The sequence below is a fragment of the Pleurodeles waltl genome, chromosome 2_2 (genome assembly GCF_031143425.1).
Source record: "Pleurodeles waltl isolate 20211129_DDA chromosome 2_2, aPleWal1.hap1.20221129, whole genome shotgun sequence".
Classification (NCBI taxonomy): Eukaryota; Metazoa; Chordata; class Amphibia; order Caudata; family Salamandridae; genus Pleurodeles; species Pleurodeles waltl.
In genome coordinates this window covers 192628424-192644172 of record NC_090439.1, presented here as the reverse complement: position 1 = coordinate 192644172, position 15749 = coordinate 192628424, and the positions used below count along the sequence as shown (strand labels likewise).

The window sequence follows — 15749 nt, the reverse complement described above, 5'->3', positions numbered from 1 at the left end:
ATTTCCAAAGCAGAAGCAATCCTGAGGTTCTGCGAAAAGCAGCACTAAAACCTAATGAACATTTTTAAGTGATTACCATGAAGCTCTATCTCTGAGGACTTAGGGCCTGAACATGACGGACATCCCGCCCACTGTATTACGATTTCCATTGGATATAATGGACTCACAATACGGTGGATGGGATATCTGTCATGTTTGTGATGGAGTAACCCCACCAGACAAACTCTAAATCAGGCCATCAGTTTGCATAACTCAGTGCTGAAGATTTCTGAAACTTTGTTTGGATGTATGAACTACTACCAACAAAGGACAACTGAGCAGTAAATTAAAAGCTATGTAAAGCATTCAGAAACTCATAGGAGAACTGAAACAACCAAACCAAAGCAATCTGAAAAAGTAAAACATCACACAGAAGTGTCTCAACCTGCTTTGAGAAAACCAAGGTCCTCTTCTCAAAATAAGCTCCTGAAACATGACCTGAGCTTGTGATGCCCTTCAAAATGCCACCACAACAGAACACTTGCTGAGCATGTCAAACCTCCAAAGAATATTTAAAAATACAAAAAATGACCACAACAAGCTCTAATGTGAGCAGACTATCTATTATGAGAGCCACTACATTTCATGGAGTTTTTGTCTTCACCTTTTTCTTTTTCACTGTTGGCTCCTTTTGTATCCAAATCATTGAACATCTTGGAGGATACCTGCAACTGTGTCCTTAAAAAAGATAATACGAGACTAGGTCCAAAGAATACATTCTTGACACTCCAACCATCTACCTACGGGCCACTTATGTTGACTTGCAGTGTGGGCTCTAGGACCCTCAAAAGGACCCATAAAGGGGGATAGTGGTGTTTTTACTTTTACCGTAGACTAGCATTGATTCCTCTGATTTTTATTCTGAACATTTGAACTGTTTTTTTATCTTTTTACCTCTTCAGTCTGGTTACATTTGTACTCTTTTTTTTATTGCTTTTATCCTTGTAGTTTTTTGTCTTTTACCTTTATAGCTGTATGAATTATTGCTGCTGTTCACCCCTACATCTCTGAAGTAGCAAGCCTCAAGCTTGACTAGCGTTATCAAACAGTGAGTTAAGGGGTATTTCTTTAGGTCTTTTATTTTCCGTTCTGGGTCATCCTGATGAAAGAGTTGTGGGAGTTTTGTCAAAGTAAATATCAAAGTCTTTGGCTACTCTTGTCCCTACGTTTGATAGGTGGATTTCATACAGGAATGATGCAAGCATCCCTTGTTGTGTACTGCAGACCAAGCTGTATGTATCTGGTTAGAACGCTGACACTTGTTCATTATAAAGATAAAAACAAGCATACAGGGCATGAGCTGTCACACACTCATTGAATTTTGAACTCTCTGTTTATCAGGCTTCAGATATGAGATACTCAGCCAGTTCTCGCTTTTTAGCTCCAATCATGTTGTATATTAATACATGTAGTCCTGTATGTATGAGGGGAAATGAAACACGAAAAAGCAAAGACAGGCCCAACATCTGAATACTTTCATTATGTGGTTGGCTCAATATCTTGCACTGTTGCACTGCAGTTAATTTGAATGCATGTTGTCTTCGTCCTAGGTATGGTATTACGTTTCTATGAGACAGACTTCGCAGTTTGTTATAACAGAGGGACTCTGTTTGGACTACGGTGAAAATTCAGAGGAAGGATACACCACTCCTTCTGCCAAGCATCAGCTTTTTCTAGCAGCAGCAGGACTGTCTTCTCTGGTGACAATACTTAAATCATCTCAATACCTTTCTGGTGCAGTGGCACTGGAAGGTGCATGCCACTGCTCCACAGACTCATGTAGGATTTTCTTCTTGAGGAAGCAGTCAACTGGCTTTGCCAGAGACACCTCCTTGCCATGTGGTAGTGCAGTAGCCACACCCCATGCTTCTCCGACACTTTCTTTACCACACTAGTCAACCAAGTTCACATTAACCATCAGAAACATTAGATCCACTACAATAGAGCCTCCGTAACCCACAAACTCATTTTCAAATATATATGCCATTGCAGCTGATCAGGTCCTTTGGTACGTTTTGCGACCACCAGTAAGCAACTGTTAAAAGGCTCATGTTTTGTTGATAATGACCACTTAAAATAAATTAAAGAACATTGAGCATTGATCTGACCAGGCAAAATTTGCAAGTCAAGATCTTCTGTTAAAAATAGAATATTTAGACAGAGGGGCGTGGCTTAGGCTTTAAGATGGTGGTCGCACTTTCGTACTGCTCCGGACCCCTCCGTCATCCGCCTAAGCAGCGCATGTCGCTCGCTCGCCCCGACAGCAGAGTGTGACTTTGGGGCACCGCTGGAGGTCCCTGGGATGTCCGTGCCGCGCCCCGGGCCTCGCAGCTCGGCCAGGAGAGAAGAACGCGCAGAGCGGCCCGCGTCCAAGATGGCAGGCGCGCGAGACTGTCGGTGCCTAAATCGAGCCGCGGGGTGATTGGCGGCGGTCCGCGGCTGAAGCGGCTCCTCGGCGGGGACCCGGACCCCACTGGACGGTGGGAGAAACGATCGGGCCGGAGTGGGCCTGAGAGAGGGCAGCCCCAGGAGGCGGGAGCGGCAGCGGGGTGCCTGGCTGGCCGGGAGGCACCGAATGGGCAGTGAGGCAGTGGAGTGTGTCGCCCAGGCGGGCTGAAACGGAGCGTGGAGGCCGTGGTGGGACCTGGCCTCTCCCGGGTCAAAGAAGGTGCCGGGGAGGCGTGCTGCTCAGATCGGCGGCTCCCCTCCCCCTCCGCACAGGTACTGTGCTAAAAGGAAGACACCAGATGACTCGGGAGGGAGCTGAGCAGGTGTGACGACTTAACCCAGGAGGGAAGAGATGCAGGACGAGGCGAGACTTCTCCCTTTCTTCTCCCTTTGTTCCACCCGGCACGAGGAGCCCCTGGAGGCGAGCGGAGCTGGGAGCAAAACCGGGGCCGCCGGACACCTAGAGGTACGGAAGCAACACACCAGGGCTGGGCCGGAGACCCATGGTGGAGCCCCCCTCTGCTGGAGGAGGTCGCCGGACCTCAGGTCCAAGCCTGGGGACACCCCCGGTCGCTGTTGGTGGTCTGTGTTACGGGAGAGAAGGTCGGGATCTCAGGTGCTGAAAGGTGAACCTCGCAGGACGTACATCGCGGGGGTGAAGATACACCCACATAGGTGCCCGTGGTCGTAGAGCTGTGGCCCCAGGTGGTGGTTCTGCAGAAGCTGGGACCTAGCCCTAAGGACTCTCGGTGGCTGGTCCGTGAAGTGAAGCACAAGAGCAGGCTTGACGGCAGGTAAGATTGCCTCTGCTGTAATGGGCAAGGACAGACAGCCGCGCCGGTCCGCTGCGCAAACGCGCATAGACCAGTTCGCCACTGGCCCAGGTGGAGCTTGCAAAGAGGATCAGGAGGCGGATGGAGGCGGTGGGAAACAGGCGGCGACCGGCGATCTGGCGGTCATCCTTCAGGCTCTTCAGGCGTCCCAGACAGCGGTGGAGGCCAAGATTGGAGAGGTAAGGGTGGACGTGGCATTAGTACACCAGGACCTCCGCAACGCGACAGCCAGGATCACAGAGGCGGAACCTAGACTCTCCACTGTGGAAGACGATCTGACTGCCCTTAAAACACAGGTGTCTACGCTAACTGCCCACACAGCAGAACTATATCGTAGGGCTGAAAACGCTGAAAATAGGTCTTGACGCAACAACCTTCGTATCGTAGGCCTTCCAGGGAACACAGCGTCCTCCTCCTAGGCTGCCTTCTTGGAGGAGTGGTTCTGGTCCTCGATGTCCTGGGACCGCCTCACACCATGGTTTGCGATCGAACGAGCCAACAGGGCTCTACAGGCCAGGCCTCCACTGAGCTCTCCGCCAAGGCCAGTGATTCTCTGCCTCTTCAACTTCAAGGACAGGGACGCGATACTGCAGGCGGCGCGCTCAAGGGGCGATTTACAATGTGGAGGAGCAAAAGTCCTGGTGGTCCCAGACTACACGAGAGGCGGGGCTCGCACTCCGGCTCCCCTGTGGAACTTATAAGAGAATTGTCCTCGGAGCTCCCAACGGGTACTGGGCCAGGGGGTGCGGGGAGGCTTTCAGAAGGAGGACCCAACACGGCTACACCCGGGGACGGTGGAAGACACTGATCTGTCCCAGAGTCCGGTGCTGTAACTCCCTTTAGAGTGGGGAGGGCGAGGCCAGCATGGCCTACAAAGCGATGTGGTCGCATTACATCTGTTAGAGATGGAGGGGTCCACCACTGCTCAGACAATTGGTGTTTTCACCTCACTATGTTAGGGAGTGAGTTGTTTGATAAGGGCGACAGATGCTTCTCGGGGGAAGTATGGGGAGGGGTGGGAGTTGGGGGGTATGGGAGTTTTAGGCCGGTCATAGGGCGGTTGTTAGTGTTCTTTGTATTTAACATTGATTTGTTATCTCTTACAACTGCAGGGGGTGGTAGATCAAAGTTGTCATGGCAGGGAGCACACACAGCACAAGGGGAAGTGGTATTTGTCCAGGGGCGCACCAAGGGAATTGGGAGAGAGGGGCTAGGTGATTGTGCACAAACAAACGAGATGAATGGGTTCGACACATTTCATATCTTGGAACATTAATGGTCTTCTAGACAAGATCAAACGTGCAGCTGTATTTGCACATGTCCACCGACACAAGCCCAATAAGCTCCTGATGCAAGAAACACACCTCCTGGGGAACCAATGCCCCTTTTTGGCCCGCAAAGGGTTTGACAGGGTATACCACGCGGGGTTTGTAAGGGGCTCGTGGGGCGTGGCGATACTGCTTCAACGCTCATTGCCCATGGTGGTGGTCCAGGTATGGAGGGATCCACAGGGGCGCTATGAGGCGATCTCAGGGACAAGAGAGGGTCGCACACTGAATGTTGTTAGCGTATACGCTCCACTGACAGTGGTGCGCGGGACCCTAGGGGATCGGACTCGACTGCTGCTGGACTTACCCTCAGGGGTCACAGTGTTGGGGGGTGACTTCAATGCAGTTTCTAACCCTGGGTTGGACGCGAGCGGGGTGCCATCGGCACATAGACAGGCAATGGCTGCTAGCCTATCCGGGTGGCTGTCGGCAGCAGGGCTCTGCGACACTTGGAGAATATGGCATCTGCGGCTCAGACACTTTATGCATATCTCAGCGGCCCACAGTACGCAATCTTGTGTTCATGCCGGCCACTGACTGCTGCCACCTCTCACACATTGATCATGCTACAATCCGGTTCATTATAGGTCCTGCAAACTTGGTGGTCCGCCCCATGTGGCGGCTGAATGCATAGTACCTGAAGGACAAGACTTATGTTAGTCATTTACAAAGGACACTGCGCGAGTACTTCAATATTAACGAGGGCTCGGTGGCGTCGACCGGGACCCTGTGGGCCGCGAGTAAAGCGGTGCTGAGGGGGACGGCCAGGAGCCTTGTCCGCGTTCGGGAGCGTTCCTTGACTTCCCGCGTTGCCCAGCTGGAGGCGCAGGCCCTGCATATGGAGGCGGAGCAGGGGGTCCAACCCAGTGAGAGGGTAACCAGTCAATTCTTGCTGATACAAGAGGAGATCCGTAACCACTCTTTAGAGGTGGCTAAGCACCTTTGGCGTGCATCTACAGCCAGGGTATATGGTTGGGGAAATAAGACTGGGAAATTGTTGTACTGGCTGGTTTCCCAGCAACAGACCTCCAGAATCGTCCCCGAAATCTGTAATGATCAAGGGGAGCACGTCTCCAAGCTCCAGGAGGTGGCTGAGGCGTTTGCCTCATGTTAAAGGGTCCTATACCAGGCTGCGGATGCGAATGTTCCGGGACATGCTGATCAGTTCTTGGCAGATGTTCCTCTCCCGGCATTGCCTTTGGGGTAGGTCCGGGCGTTGGAGGAACCATCCACTGAAAGGGAAGTTAGTGAGGCCATCGCTGCGACGGGAGTGGGCAGGACTCCTGGGCCTGACGGGTTTCCGTCCAGAGTATTACAAGGTGTTTCGGGATGACCTGGTGCCATGCCTTACGGCTTTGTATGTGGAGGTGGGCCACCTGGGCTTTTTCCCAGAGGGGTTGGATGTAGCCACCATTGTAGTTTTACCCAAGACCCAACCCCTGTCTCTTCATTGTGCTGAGTGCAGGCCCATATCCCTGATTAACAGTGAAGTGAAAATTTATGCCACGATCCTTGCCTCCCGCCTTAAGAAGGTGATGCCCCTGCTGATACATCTAGACCAGTGTGGCTTCATGACTGGCCGCAGTACGTGCCATTGTATACGACGGCTTCACGTGGCCCTTGCGAGGCGTCACCGGTTGCCCCAGAGTCTGGCCCTCCTATTTATAGACTTTGAGAAGGCCTTTGACTCCGTCGACTGGGGGTTTCTCTTCTTGGTGCTCCAGCGGGCAGGCTTCGGGCCGAGGTTTCGCCGAATGGTCCAGGCCTTGTATGCTAACCCTACGGCACGTGTACAGGTGAATGGGACCTTGTCTTCGGTTTTCTATATCCATCGGGGAACACGCCAGGGTTGCCCCCTTTCCCCTCTCCTTTTTGCCCTGGTCATCGAGCCCTTGGCGCAAGTGATACGGGGAGATCCAATATATCGCGGGTGGAGGTGGGGCCCTTCGTATGAAGACCGAGTGGCCTTATATCCCGATGATGTCCTGCTGTATATGGAGGATCCTAGTGTGACGGGTCCCCAAAGTTTTCATCTCCTCTGTTGTTATGAGGAGGCTTCTTGGCTCAAAATGAACCCCGCCAAATCGGTGACGGTCCCCCTGGCGATGTCAAGAGACTGCTTCGACTGGCAAGAGGAGGTGCCCCTACGCCAGTTGAGTTTTGAATATCTTGGAGTGTGGGTCACGCAGCTTCCGGAGCTATCCTGGCCTCTAAACCTGACACCGCTCATGTCTCGCATCAGGGCGGGTCTACAACAGTGGCAAACATTGCCTCTAAATGTTTTGCGTCGTGTAGCCCTATATAAAATGATGGTCTTGCCGCAACTCCAATATGTGCTCCAAAACTTACCGTTTGTGATCCCTTGCTCCTGGTTCTGGAAGCTAGAGGGAGCCACCGTCTCATTTCTGTGGGGCAGAGCGAGGCGCCGGGAGGCATCGCAAAGCTGTCGTAGAGGGGTGTAGGATGGGGGACTGGGCATGGCCGATCAATATCTGTATTACTTGGCGACTCAACTCTTGGTTGTTCATGATTGGTTCAACAGAGGCTGGACGGACCCAGCCTATCAGATAGAATTAGAATCGTTGGGGTTTCCTCATATTATGGACTTCCTCTACGGCACGCCAATTCCCCGGGACTTATAGCCAGTAACTAGAGCGGTCTTTCTTGCCTGGTGCACGGCGCTACGGCACACTGGATGGAATAATGTCATCGCCCAACAAACCCAACTGTGGCAAGGTAAATGGCTGAGTGAAACAGCTGCACTGGAGGGCTTCACGGGGTGGGACACACTGGGCATCTCCCTGGTGGGAGACGTCTGGAAAGGGAACACACTGAAGTCCTTCCAGGAATTACAGAACGAGTTCCAGCTGTCTCCAACGCAGTTCTTTAGATACCTTCAACTCTGGCATGCCCTGAGCGCGCACTTGACTGGTGCTGACCCAATACCGGAATTCAGTCCACTTGAAGCCAAGCTGCTTATGGGTAGCTTGGGGAGGAAAGGTGAATCTCAAATTTATAGAATGTTCATAAACAACACCCCCGGGGACCTGAGTCACCTTAGGAGCGGATGGGAGGCATGGCTGGGGGCGCTTGATAAAACCGAGTGGGCGGAGGCTTTGATGGCTCTTCGGGTGTTGGCGAGGTTGAGGGCAATGCAATTTTATTTCCTACACAAAGCATACTTGTCTCCTGACAGACTGCGTAAGATGGGCCTCGGGAACTCTGTCCAATGCCCGCGGTGTGCTCGGGCCCGGACGATTTCTTCCACATGGTATGGTCTTGTCCTGTGATACAGGTGTATTGGGGAAAGATAAATCAAGAGCTGAACAAAGTGCTAAGGAAGGCACAACTGTTGTATCCAAAAATGATCCTATTGGGTGCGATGGAGGAGTTGGAGGGCTCTAGAGCAGATTGAACATTTGTTGGAACGGCCTTGCTGGTGGCAAAGATGGACATTGCGGCCGCCTGGAATACCACCAGGGGTCCTTCCCTCTGGAAATGGAGGTGTGGAGTGGACTGTTGCGCAGCACAAGAAAAAGTGGTGTATGAGTCAAGGGGGTGCCCCCACAAACATGGGAGGGTGTGGGGGAAATGGATGGGCTTACTAGATTGAAGCCTTGCCAGTGGATGTGTGTTCCTGCGTTTTTGTTATGTTAAGTAGCACTACTAATAACCTATGTGTCCTATATCACTTGGATACATACCAGAACTGGTAATACCTATCTGTACCTGTGCAGGTTGTGCCGAGTTTTTCCTCTTTTTGTTATCTATGTTTCTTATGAAAAGCAATAAAAATATTTTTATAAAAAAAAAAAAAAGAATATTTAAACCGCAGCCTGAATATTTTAGCTATTAGCATTCAGAGCTGTAACCACCAAAAGATTAAGTAGCTATCAACTTCCAAGGCTGCCCTCACCATATGGCAACTTGTAACACACACTGAGAAACTGTCACTTATAAAGCCTGCTTAAATATGCACATTTAGTACTAACATACAACACGAACCAGAAAGGAGATTATGCCTACCATAAGAAGCCCTTTGTAGGCATAGACTATGCCAAGCCAAATGGTCATGTGGGAATTTTCACAGTGCTCCAAAAAGGGTAGAATAGCTATGTCTCTGCCTGCTGGGTCCGGCTGAAAGAAAAAGAGAGGTGTTACTATTAAAGTTTGAAAAAGCACGTGGAACAAATATTTGCATTATCACTGAAAGTACAACCCTACTAACAGAATATCCCAGAATGAGCCTACCCTTTCGAGTGGGCACTCACCAAACAGGTATGCAAGGATGTATTCACTTCTCACAGTGGCAGAACTTATAGATGCTAATTTACATTAGCAGAGACTTGGTAGGACATGATATTATCAAAAATACAAGGTTAAATCTTTTCATATTATTTACGTTTTTTCAGTGTATGCTGCTACTGTGAACATGATATTTGCTACTGTAGACATGCATATATTCTGCACTACATTGGCTTCTAATAAAAACCATCTAACCCTGGAGTGGGTCCTTTTCCAGGTACGTTACCTCAGCGGTTAATAGTACACCTGTCATTTTTCTCTGTGCAGTAAGTTGGTGTGCATGTATTACCCCGGGTAAAGGGAACTCTACCAGGTGTGACCAAGGAGTACTTGACAGCAGGGACAGTGGGACAGTAGAGAGCTTTCCCAATAAACCCTAATTGTTACTGGATTTCTCCGGTTATGTTTTTTCTGTACTTTGACCCACAAAGAGGTTAACAAGTGCATTCAAATCCTGATATGTAACACCAGATTTTTAATTGGACGGTTTCACACACTGATGTTTCAGGAGGGTGCCGGTAGCATGGGCCGAATTTGTGCATTTTGTGGGAGCATGGATTACTTGCCCTTGTTCAGAATTTGCCATCATGCCACTAGTGTGCTAAGGAACTTATTTCATGATGGTACATCTAGCTCCCCATGTACACATGTACATCTGCCTATAGCTGCAGCTCAGACTTTTTTAAGGTGTTGCAGTATTCACGGCAAGGGTGGCCTCGGATCATAGTAGAAGGCAGGCTTAGAGCTATATCTATGAGAGGTATTCTGATGTGACATACAACTTGGTCCCAAAAGTCTGCATAATTAAGAGGGAAGACAGGAGGCCATATGTAAGGAAATAGGTGCTACTGGACCATCAGGTATTACAGTGCAGGATGAAATTGAATTGCACATGTTTCAATACCAGGTATAGCATAGACCTCTAAAAAGGGTATCAGTTTCAAGAAAACATGGTGAGGGCTTAACACTTTCACAGTTGTATTTAAATTGTGGTGTATAAAACACTGATACTAATGGTGCAGTGATTGGTAAGCAACGACTCTTACATAGCTGTTGTTACTATAGACGAACACTGCTAGTAGGGATTTCAGGTTTATTTAAATGAGATGGGCAGATTCAGGCAATTTTAACTATCAATTATTCCAGGAAGTAGTGGAAGATCTAGCTTCTCTGGAACACATCAGTGAAGGCTAAGAAAAGGCATGTGAAAATTAGATATTGTAAAGGTTGCACTGTTCATGTTAACTGCCACAATTGTAGAGATGAAGGTGAATGTGATCTGGGTAAGCACATGGGTAGATGATCTCCCTGGTGGCTTACTTAACACCACTCATACTACAAGGTTGTGCTAGCACCTCTCCTGGTAACCTCTTAGATGTTGTTTCACAACTGACTATATGGAGCTTTTTCCTATTATTTGGTTGTGCCTCCCTTAATGTAGGTCTCAGTGGATATGCTATGGCTGGTTGCATTTCTCATTTCTCCTTTACTCTTCCTGGATTGGCACCATATAGTATCTATGATGGTTTCATGACCCACATATATGACAAAAGTGTATTGCTACCAGAAGCATCAGTGTGCTCTCACTTGTCTACAGTATAAAGACAATACAGGAACGCAAGACAAGGAAAAGTTGCTCTGCCTTATATGAAAACCTGTTTTGATATATATGATAAACTCAGCCCTAAAGTGTATCTTGTGAGCTTGCAAGGCATGGTGAGAAGTATATAAAAATGTTGTACACTCACTCAGCTATATTTTTTATCGGACAAGCCTAAGCATGATTTAAATATTCAAGTCAATATCTCTGCCTGAGAAAATGCTAGCAACTGCCTTCAAAGTTATTTCTTACTTCATTTTCAAAATACGATTAATTGCGAAATCAGATTTTGGAAATATCTGATTGGAAAGGTAACTTTAGAAAAATGTACTCTGGGCTGCCTAAGCCTGAACTGGGTAAAACTAGCTCTGCCACCCAGCATATCTTGGCTGGGAGAGTTAAGAACCCTGGCTCAGAAGACAAAGGCCTGCCTCTGAGCCAAGAAGAACAGGTTGGTGTTAACTACTGACCACTTAGCAGGAATGAACTGTCTGGTCATGGACAGGGACAAATGGCAGAACAAAGGACAGCTTTAGCACTAACCTCATTTAACTTGGAAGTTCCAAGCATGGCTTCTCCTAATCATTCATAGGAACCCTCTAGACAATGAGGCTCTGCTCACAGTGAGGTAAAGAAACAGTTTGAAACATGTCAAATGGGCAGAGACCTCATCTAAATAGGGAGTGGTTAAGGAGCAGAAGGCAGGCCTTCATGGTGGCAGAAGGGGTCTGCCATAATGGAACAGGGGCTCCTGGCTAATTGTACACTAAGACTAAAGAAGTGCTTCAAAAGAAGGTGAGGAACTGCAGGAAAATACTGATTTGTGGTGCCCAGGCACTGGCTGACATTGTACAAATGCCTTATTATGACCCACATGAAAGGGAAGGGAGCCACCCAAAGGCTCATAATGACATCCTCTTCCCAGTCAGTGAAATTAGATGACCCAGCTGCTACAGAAATTACAGAGATTACCACAATGCCAAAGTTGATGCCCAGATTTATTACAAACATTTTTTTCCTCTGTGCAAACTTGCAAATCGTACAAACTAAATCAACTGGAACAAGCAGCAAGTGAAACTGTAGCACGCTTGTTGAAAAAGTTGCAGGACTCAAGTATGACGCTGAATTCAAATGATCATCTGGATCTAGATGATTGAACAGGTTTGCCTACATAATCCAGCGGAGCTGGAAATAATTGACGGGCTGATTATGATCAAATGTAGAGTAAGGCAAGATGAGCCACTCACCTGTGGAATCAGTACAGGGGATCGTATGAAAAGTTCCTAACTGAAGAGATCCCCTGAGAGCCAATGATATAGCACATTTTGGGAGTAACAAAGATGAAGCTTATTTACAGGACATACCCGAGGATATGCTCCCATGAGCTAGCTTTCAAATTGATTATGTTCATACCCTACAGGATGTACTGTTGTAGAGCCATTTTAGTGATGTCTCTGGGCGCGTTATTTTAGCAACTAGGCCGAAAGTTGTCACATGTTGCGGGATTGGACTCAGTTCCCCACAATTCAGGTGATGCTGCCTCCCAAATCCAGCTGCCTGATTGGTACAATGAGAGCCAACGCAACAGTTCCGATTACCTTAGATCAAAAAAGGAGGGTTTAAAAACAGGTGCGAGTGTCACTGTTAGAGGACAAGTGCACAAGGAGCCTGATGAATTGGCCAAGTGCTCCTTAGGGCATAGTAAAACCAACAGTCAAGGGCTACAATTATATGATTCTATTTTTCTGAATATATCAGCCTATAACCAGGAGGCTGCAAATATCTCAATAGTTGAAAATCACCAAGAATGATATCAGAAACCTTAAACACACTCCACAGGGTTCTGAACTCAATACTCGCATTAATGGAGATATCACTTGGAGGGAATGTTCATGTAGCAGCCATACTCACCACTGTTTCCCAAACTTGTGGTAATCCCAAACCTCAAAAAGATGTAGAAAGCTGGTAGAAGGAGCACCCATAGTGATTGAGGAAGCAAGGCTATTAAAATGTACAACATTTAAAGAAATGGTGCTGGCTAATATGGAAGAGGAATTGCCAACTAATTAAGTTGTTCAAACTGCTTCAGTAAGTTATGAAAAAACTACTAAACTAGTTGCACGGGAGATACCAACAAGCCTGGAGGCAAAGATGTGGAAGAGTGGAGACATTTTTCCAATCACTCTAGCAAAAATGGTGTTGAAAAGGAAAAACATTATTGGCAATTGCAATGAGGGTAAGGCTGATGGGGTTACAGATGCCGACAGATAAGGAGGAAAGGAGAAATCCTCCAAAGTTAGGGAGGAATCACTATGAAAGGGTCCTCCAATATACTCACTAAATGATTTATTCTCTCAACCGTGTGTGACCGAATCCGAGATTGTTTCTATAAAGCACAGGGAAAAAATAAACAAAATAAATAGCTCAGTCAATGATGAACAATCATGTGCCTCTATCTATCCAATTTTTAATTCTAAATTGCTCTGAGCAGTGGGGAACTAAGACACTGCTGAGCAAGAAGGTAAAATGGATATAGGAATGATCCAAACAAAGCTGAAGTAAAATGTGATTTAAAAAAGCACAGAGAAGGAATTAGCTCTATAAAAGGATGAAAAGTAAGATGCCACCCAGAGAGTCTGTGGTTGAAAGTAGGGACATGAATGTGAGCTCTGGGAAGATGCTGTTGATGTGGAAAAATATTCTGATACACCGCTGCGGAAGGCCAGGAAATTGTGTTCATTTAACCCACTAGCCACCACTATTTTCCATGATGGAAGTAAAGGCTGGGCTTTTAAATTTGAATACCGAGCTTTTCAGCTTGACACAAATAAGGTGGACACAAGAGAACTGGGCGCGAACCTGCTATTGTGAGTTCACTGATTTATTCTCCAATATTAGTACTGTAATACCCCTGAACATGCCCAGGCTTCTAGTCCTCCTCTACGCAATCCCGGAATTGGGGGTAGTAACATCCCAGGACATATAGAGAGTAATCTTAATGAGTCAAGCAAGAGCCTGTGATACAAGAATTTGCCAAACTACTCAAGTGGACTTTGCAACACCCAGTGTAAGCAGGCTTGTTTTAAACCATCAAGACGATTTCCACATCATGGTGATAGATGTCATTCCACTCTGCTAACCAGTGATTAAAGGGAACAGCTTGTGGGTATTTAATCCACCTTTGAAGGGGCTAACAACTTACTCTTTCAAGGGACTATGGTCTACCAATAACTCCAGGAGTAAGTAACCATCAATGTTTAAATGAAGCTAAGTTCTCTAATTTACGTATTGCAGTAAAAAAATATTTACAGTCAATAAAACTACTGAATACAGGAAGAGTGGCTGACAAGGTAGAAAGTCAAAACTGGTCATATCTTGCCAAAGTCCTTGCAAGCAAGGGCAGGACCAACATTGATCATCAGTCCAACTGATTAAAATGGAACTATGTAGGACCTAATGGTACAAATGGTGCAATCCTGAAGACTCAGGTGGTGGGGGCAGAAGGGGTATGGGGGTTAGAACAACAATGCCTTCGAGATTATTATTTGGATATTTTGTCATGAAATGTGGCAGGCTTGGCTAGTAAATTGGAGGAAGGAGTCTGGCTAAAATTCATCAATAGTTATGCTGTATGTTGTTTTCAGGAAACATGACCTTTGTCTGAAAATGGTGTAAGTAGGTTATTGGATTGTATGGAAACAGCTGAATACTCAAAAAAGGGTGACCGGTCAGGGGGCTCTCGACTTGGGTAGCATGTAGGATAAATTGTGGGGTAGTTCATTTGGGTAGCAAATCCCTTAACCTAATGTATTGCATGTGAGGCTCACAGTGGCCACTAATGAAGTTTGTACTGTCTATATTTTAAATGTTTAGATTACCCCTGGGTAGTCACCTGAAGAACATGTGATTTGAGGGAGTTTTGTTTAATGTGTTGAACGTATAAGGGATATAGAGAGAGCTAAGGTGGGCAACCATTTGGTGCTTATTTGTGGGGATTCTAACACTCAGCCAACTGATGGAAGTCCTTAATGAAGAGGTACGGGCTGAGAATTATTGGCTAGGTGTCCCTAAACCAGTTATTCATTTGGGGGAAGTATCTAAGAAAAGGAGGCACTTTTCACCTTTGCTTATAAATCACTGATTGCGTTTTTGGAATGGACACACTCCTTCTGATACCCGGCAAAGATGACCTATAGTAATGGTAAAATAGCATCTTTGATTGACTACTTCCTAGTTATTTTAGAACTCTGGGGAAATGTAGTTGTAGTTGTGATGATTGTAGACAGTGATCATGATCCCCTCTTAGTAAGAATAAAGACTACTACTAGTACTGAAATTAAACACTGGCAAGAGAATGGGGAGGTGTATGGGCAAGAGCATGGGCCTGAGAAGTTACCCCAAAATAATAGTAAGGGTAATAGATGAAATAAACGGAAATATGTAAATGGAATCCCCCTATTCAGTGCTATTGTGGAAAGATATGAAACCCACATTCTTAATACCTCAGGTGATACTTATCGAAGTAGTGCACAGATACGATCTAATGGTTCACACATTTTCTGTGGTCAAAGCCAGTATTAGCAGGGAAGAAAACTTTGAGTATCCATAATTGCTCTATCTGGTACGTAGGCTAGGAGTAGAGGGCTCTATTTTACTAGTAAAAATAATGGCCCTTCATACTGACAATATGGCTAAAGTTGGGTATGGACCAGTTGACAAATGTAGTGAAGGACTTCCGGTAGAAAAAGGTGTCCATCAAGGATGTGTGCTAGCGCCATTACTTTTAAGCTTTTTCTTAAATGATGTAGTTGACCTATTATTGGAGAATCCTACTGATGTTCCTATGATAGCTGGCCAGGAGGTTCCAATTCTCTTTTATGCAGATGTGATTTGCTGTGATTTATGGTACTGAGCTCTGGGGGGTATGGTCACCTAGATTTACTGACAAAATTTTTTTTTTAGGGCTCTGTTGAGGCTAGGACCTGTTAATCCCTTGTTAGCATTCTGGGCCTAACACCAATTTTTAATCTGGCAGCAATAAAATCAGTGCTATACTGGGTCAGGCTACTAAGAAACGATAAGTCCACCATATATCTGCGGTCTTTGGATGATGCCTATAGATGTGGTGGTCTGAGTCAAGGGAACTGGCTGGAGCTTTTGAGGAACTTGCTAATAGAACTGCAACTGGGGGGGGCT

General features: G+C 46.8%; 1 protein-coding gene across 2 annotated transcripts in view; it reads right to left on the bottom strand.

Annotated features, from left to right (window-relative positions):
• The window catches only part of GABBR2 (gamma-aminobutyric acid type B receptor subunit 2), a 3493747-nt gene that overhangs the window by 473219 nt on the left and 3004779 nt on the right, over nt 1-15749 (bottom strand). For both annotated transcript variants that reach the window (XM_069219613.1, XM_069219614.1), the window contains exon 14: nt 8675-8785. In XM_069219613.1, coding sequence (XP_069075714.1) covers nt 8675-8785 — 111 coding nt within the window. The remainder of the gene's footprint in view (nt 1-8674; nt 8786-15749) is intronic.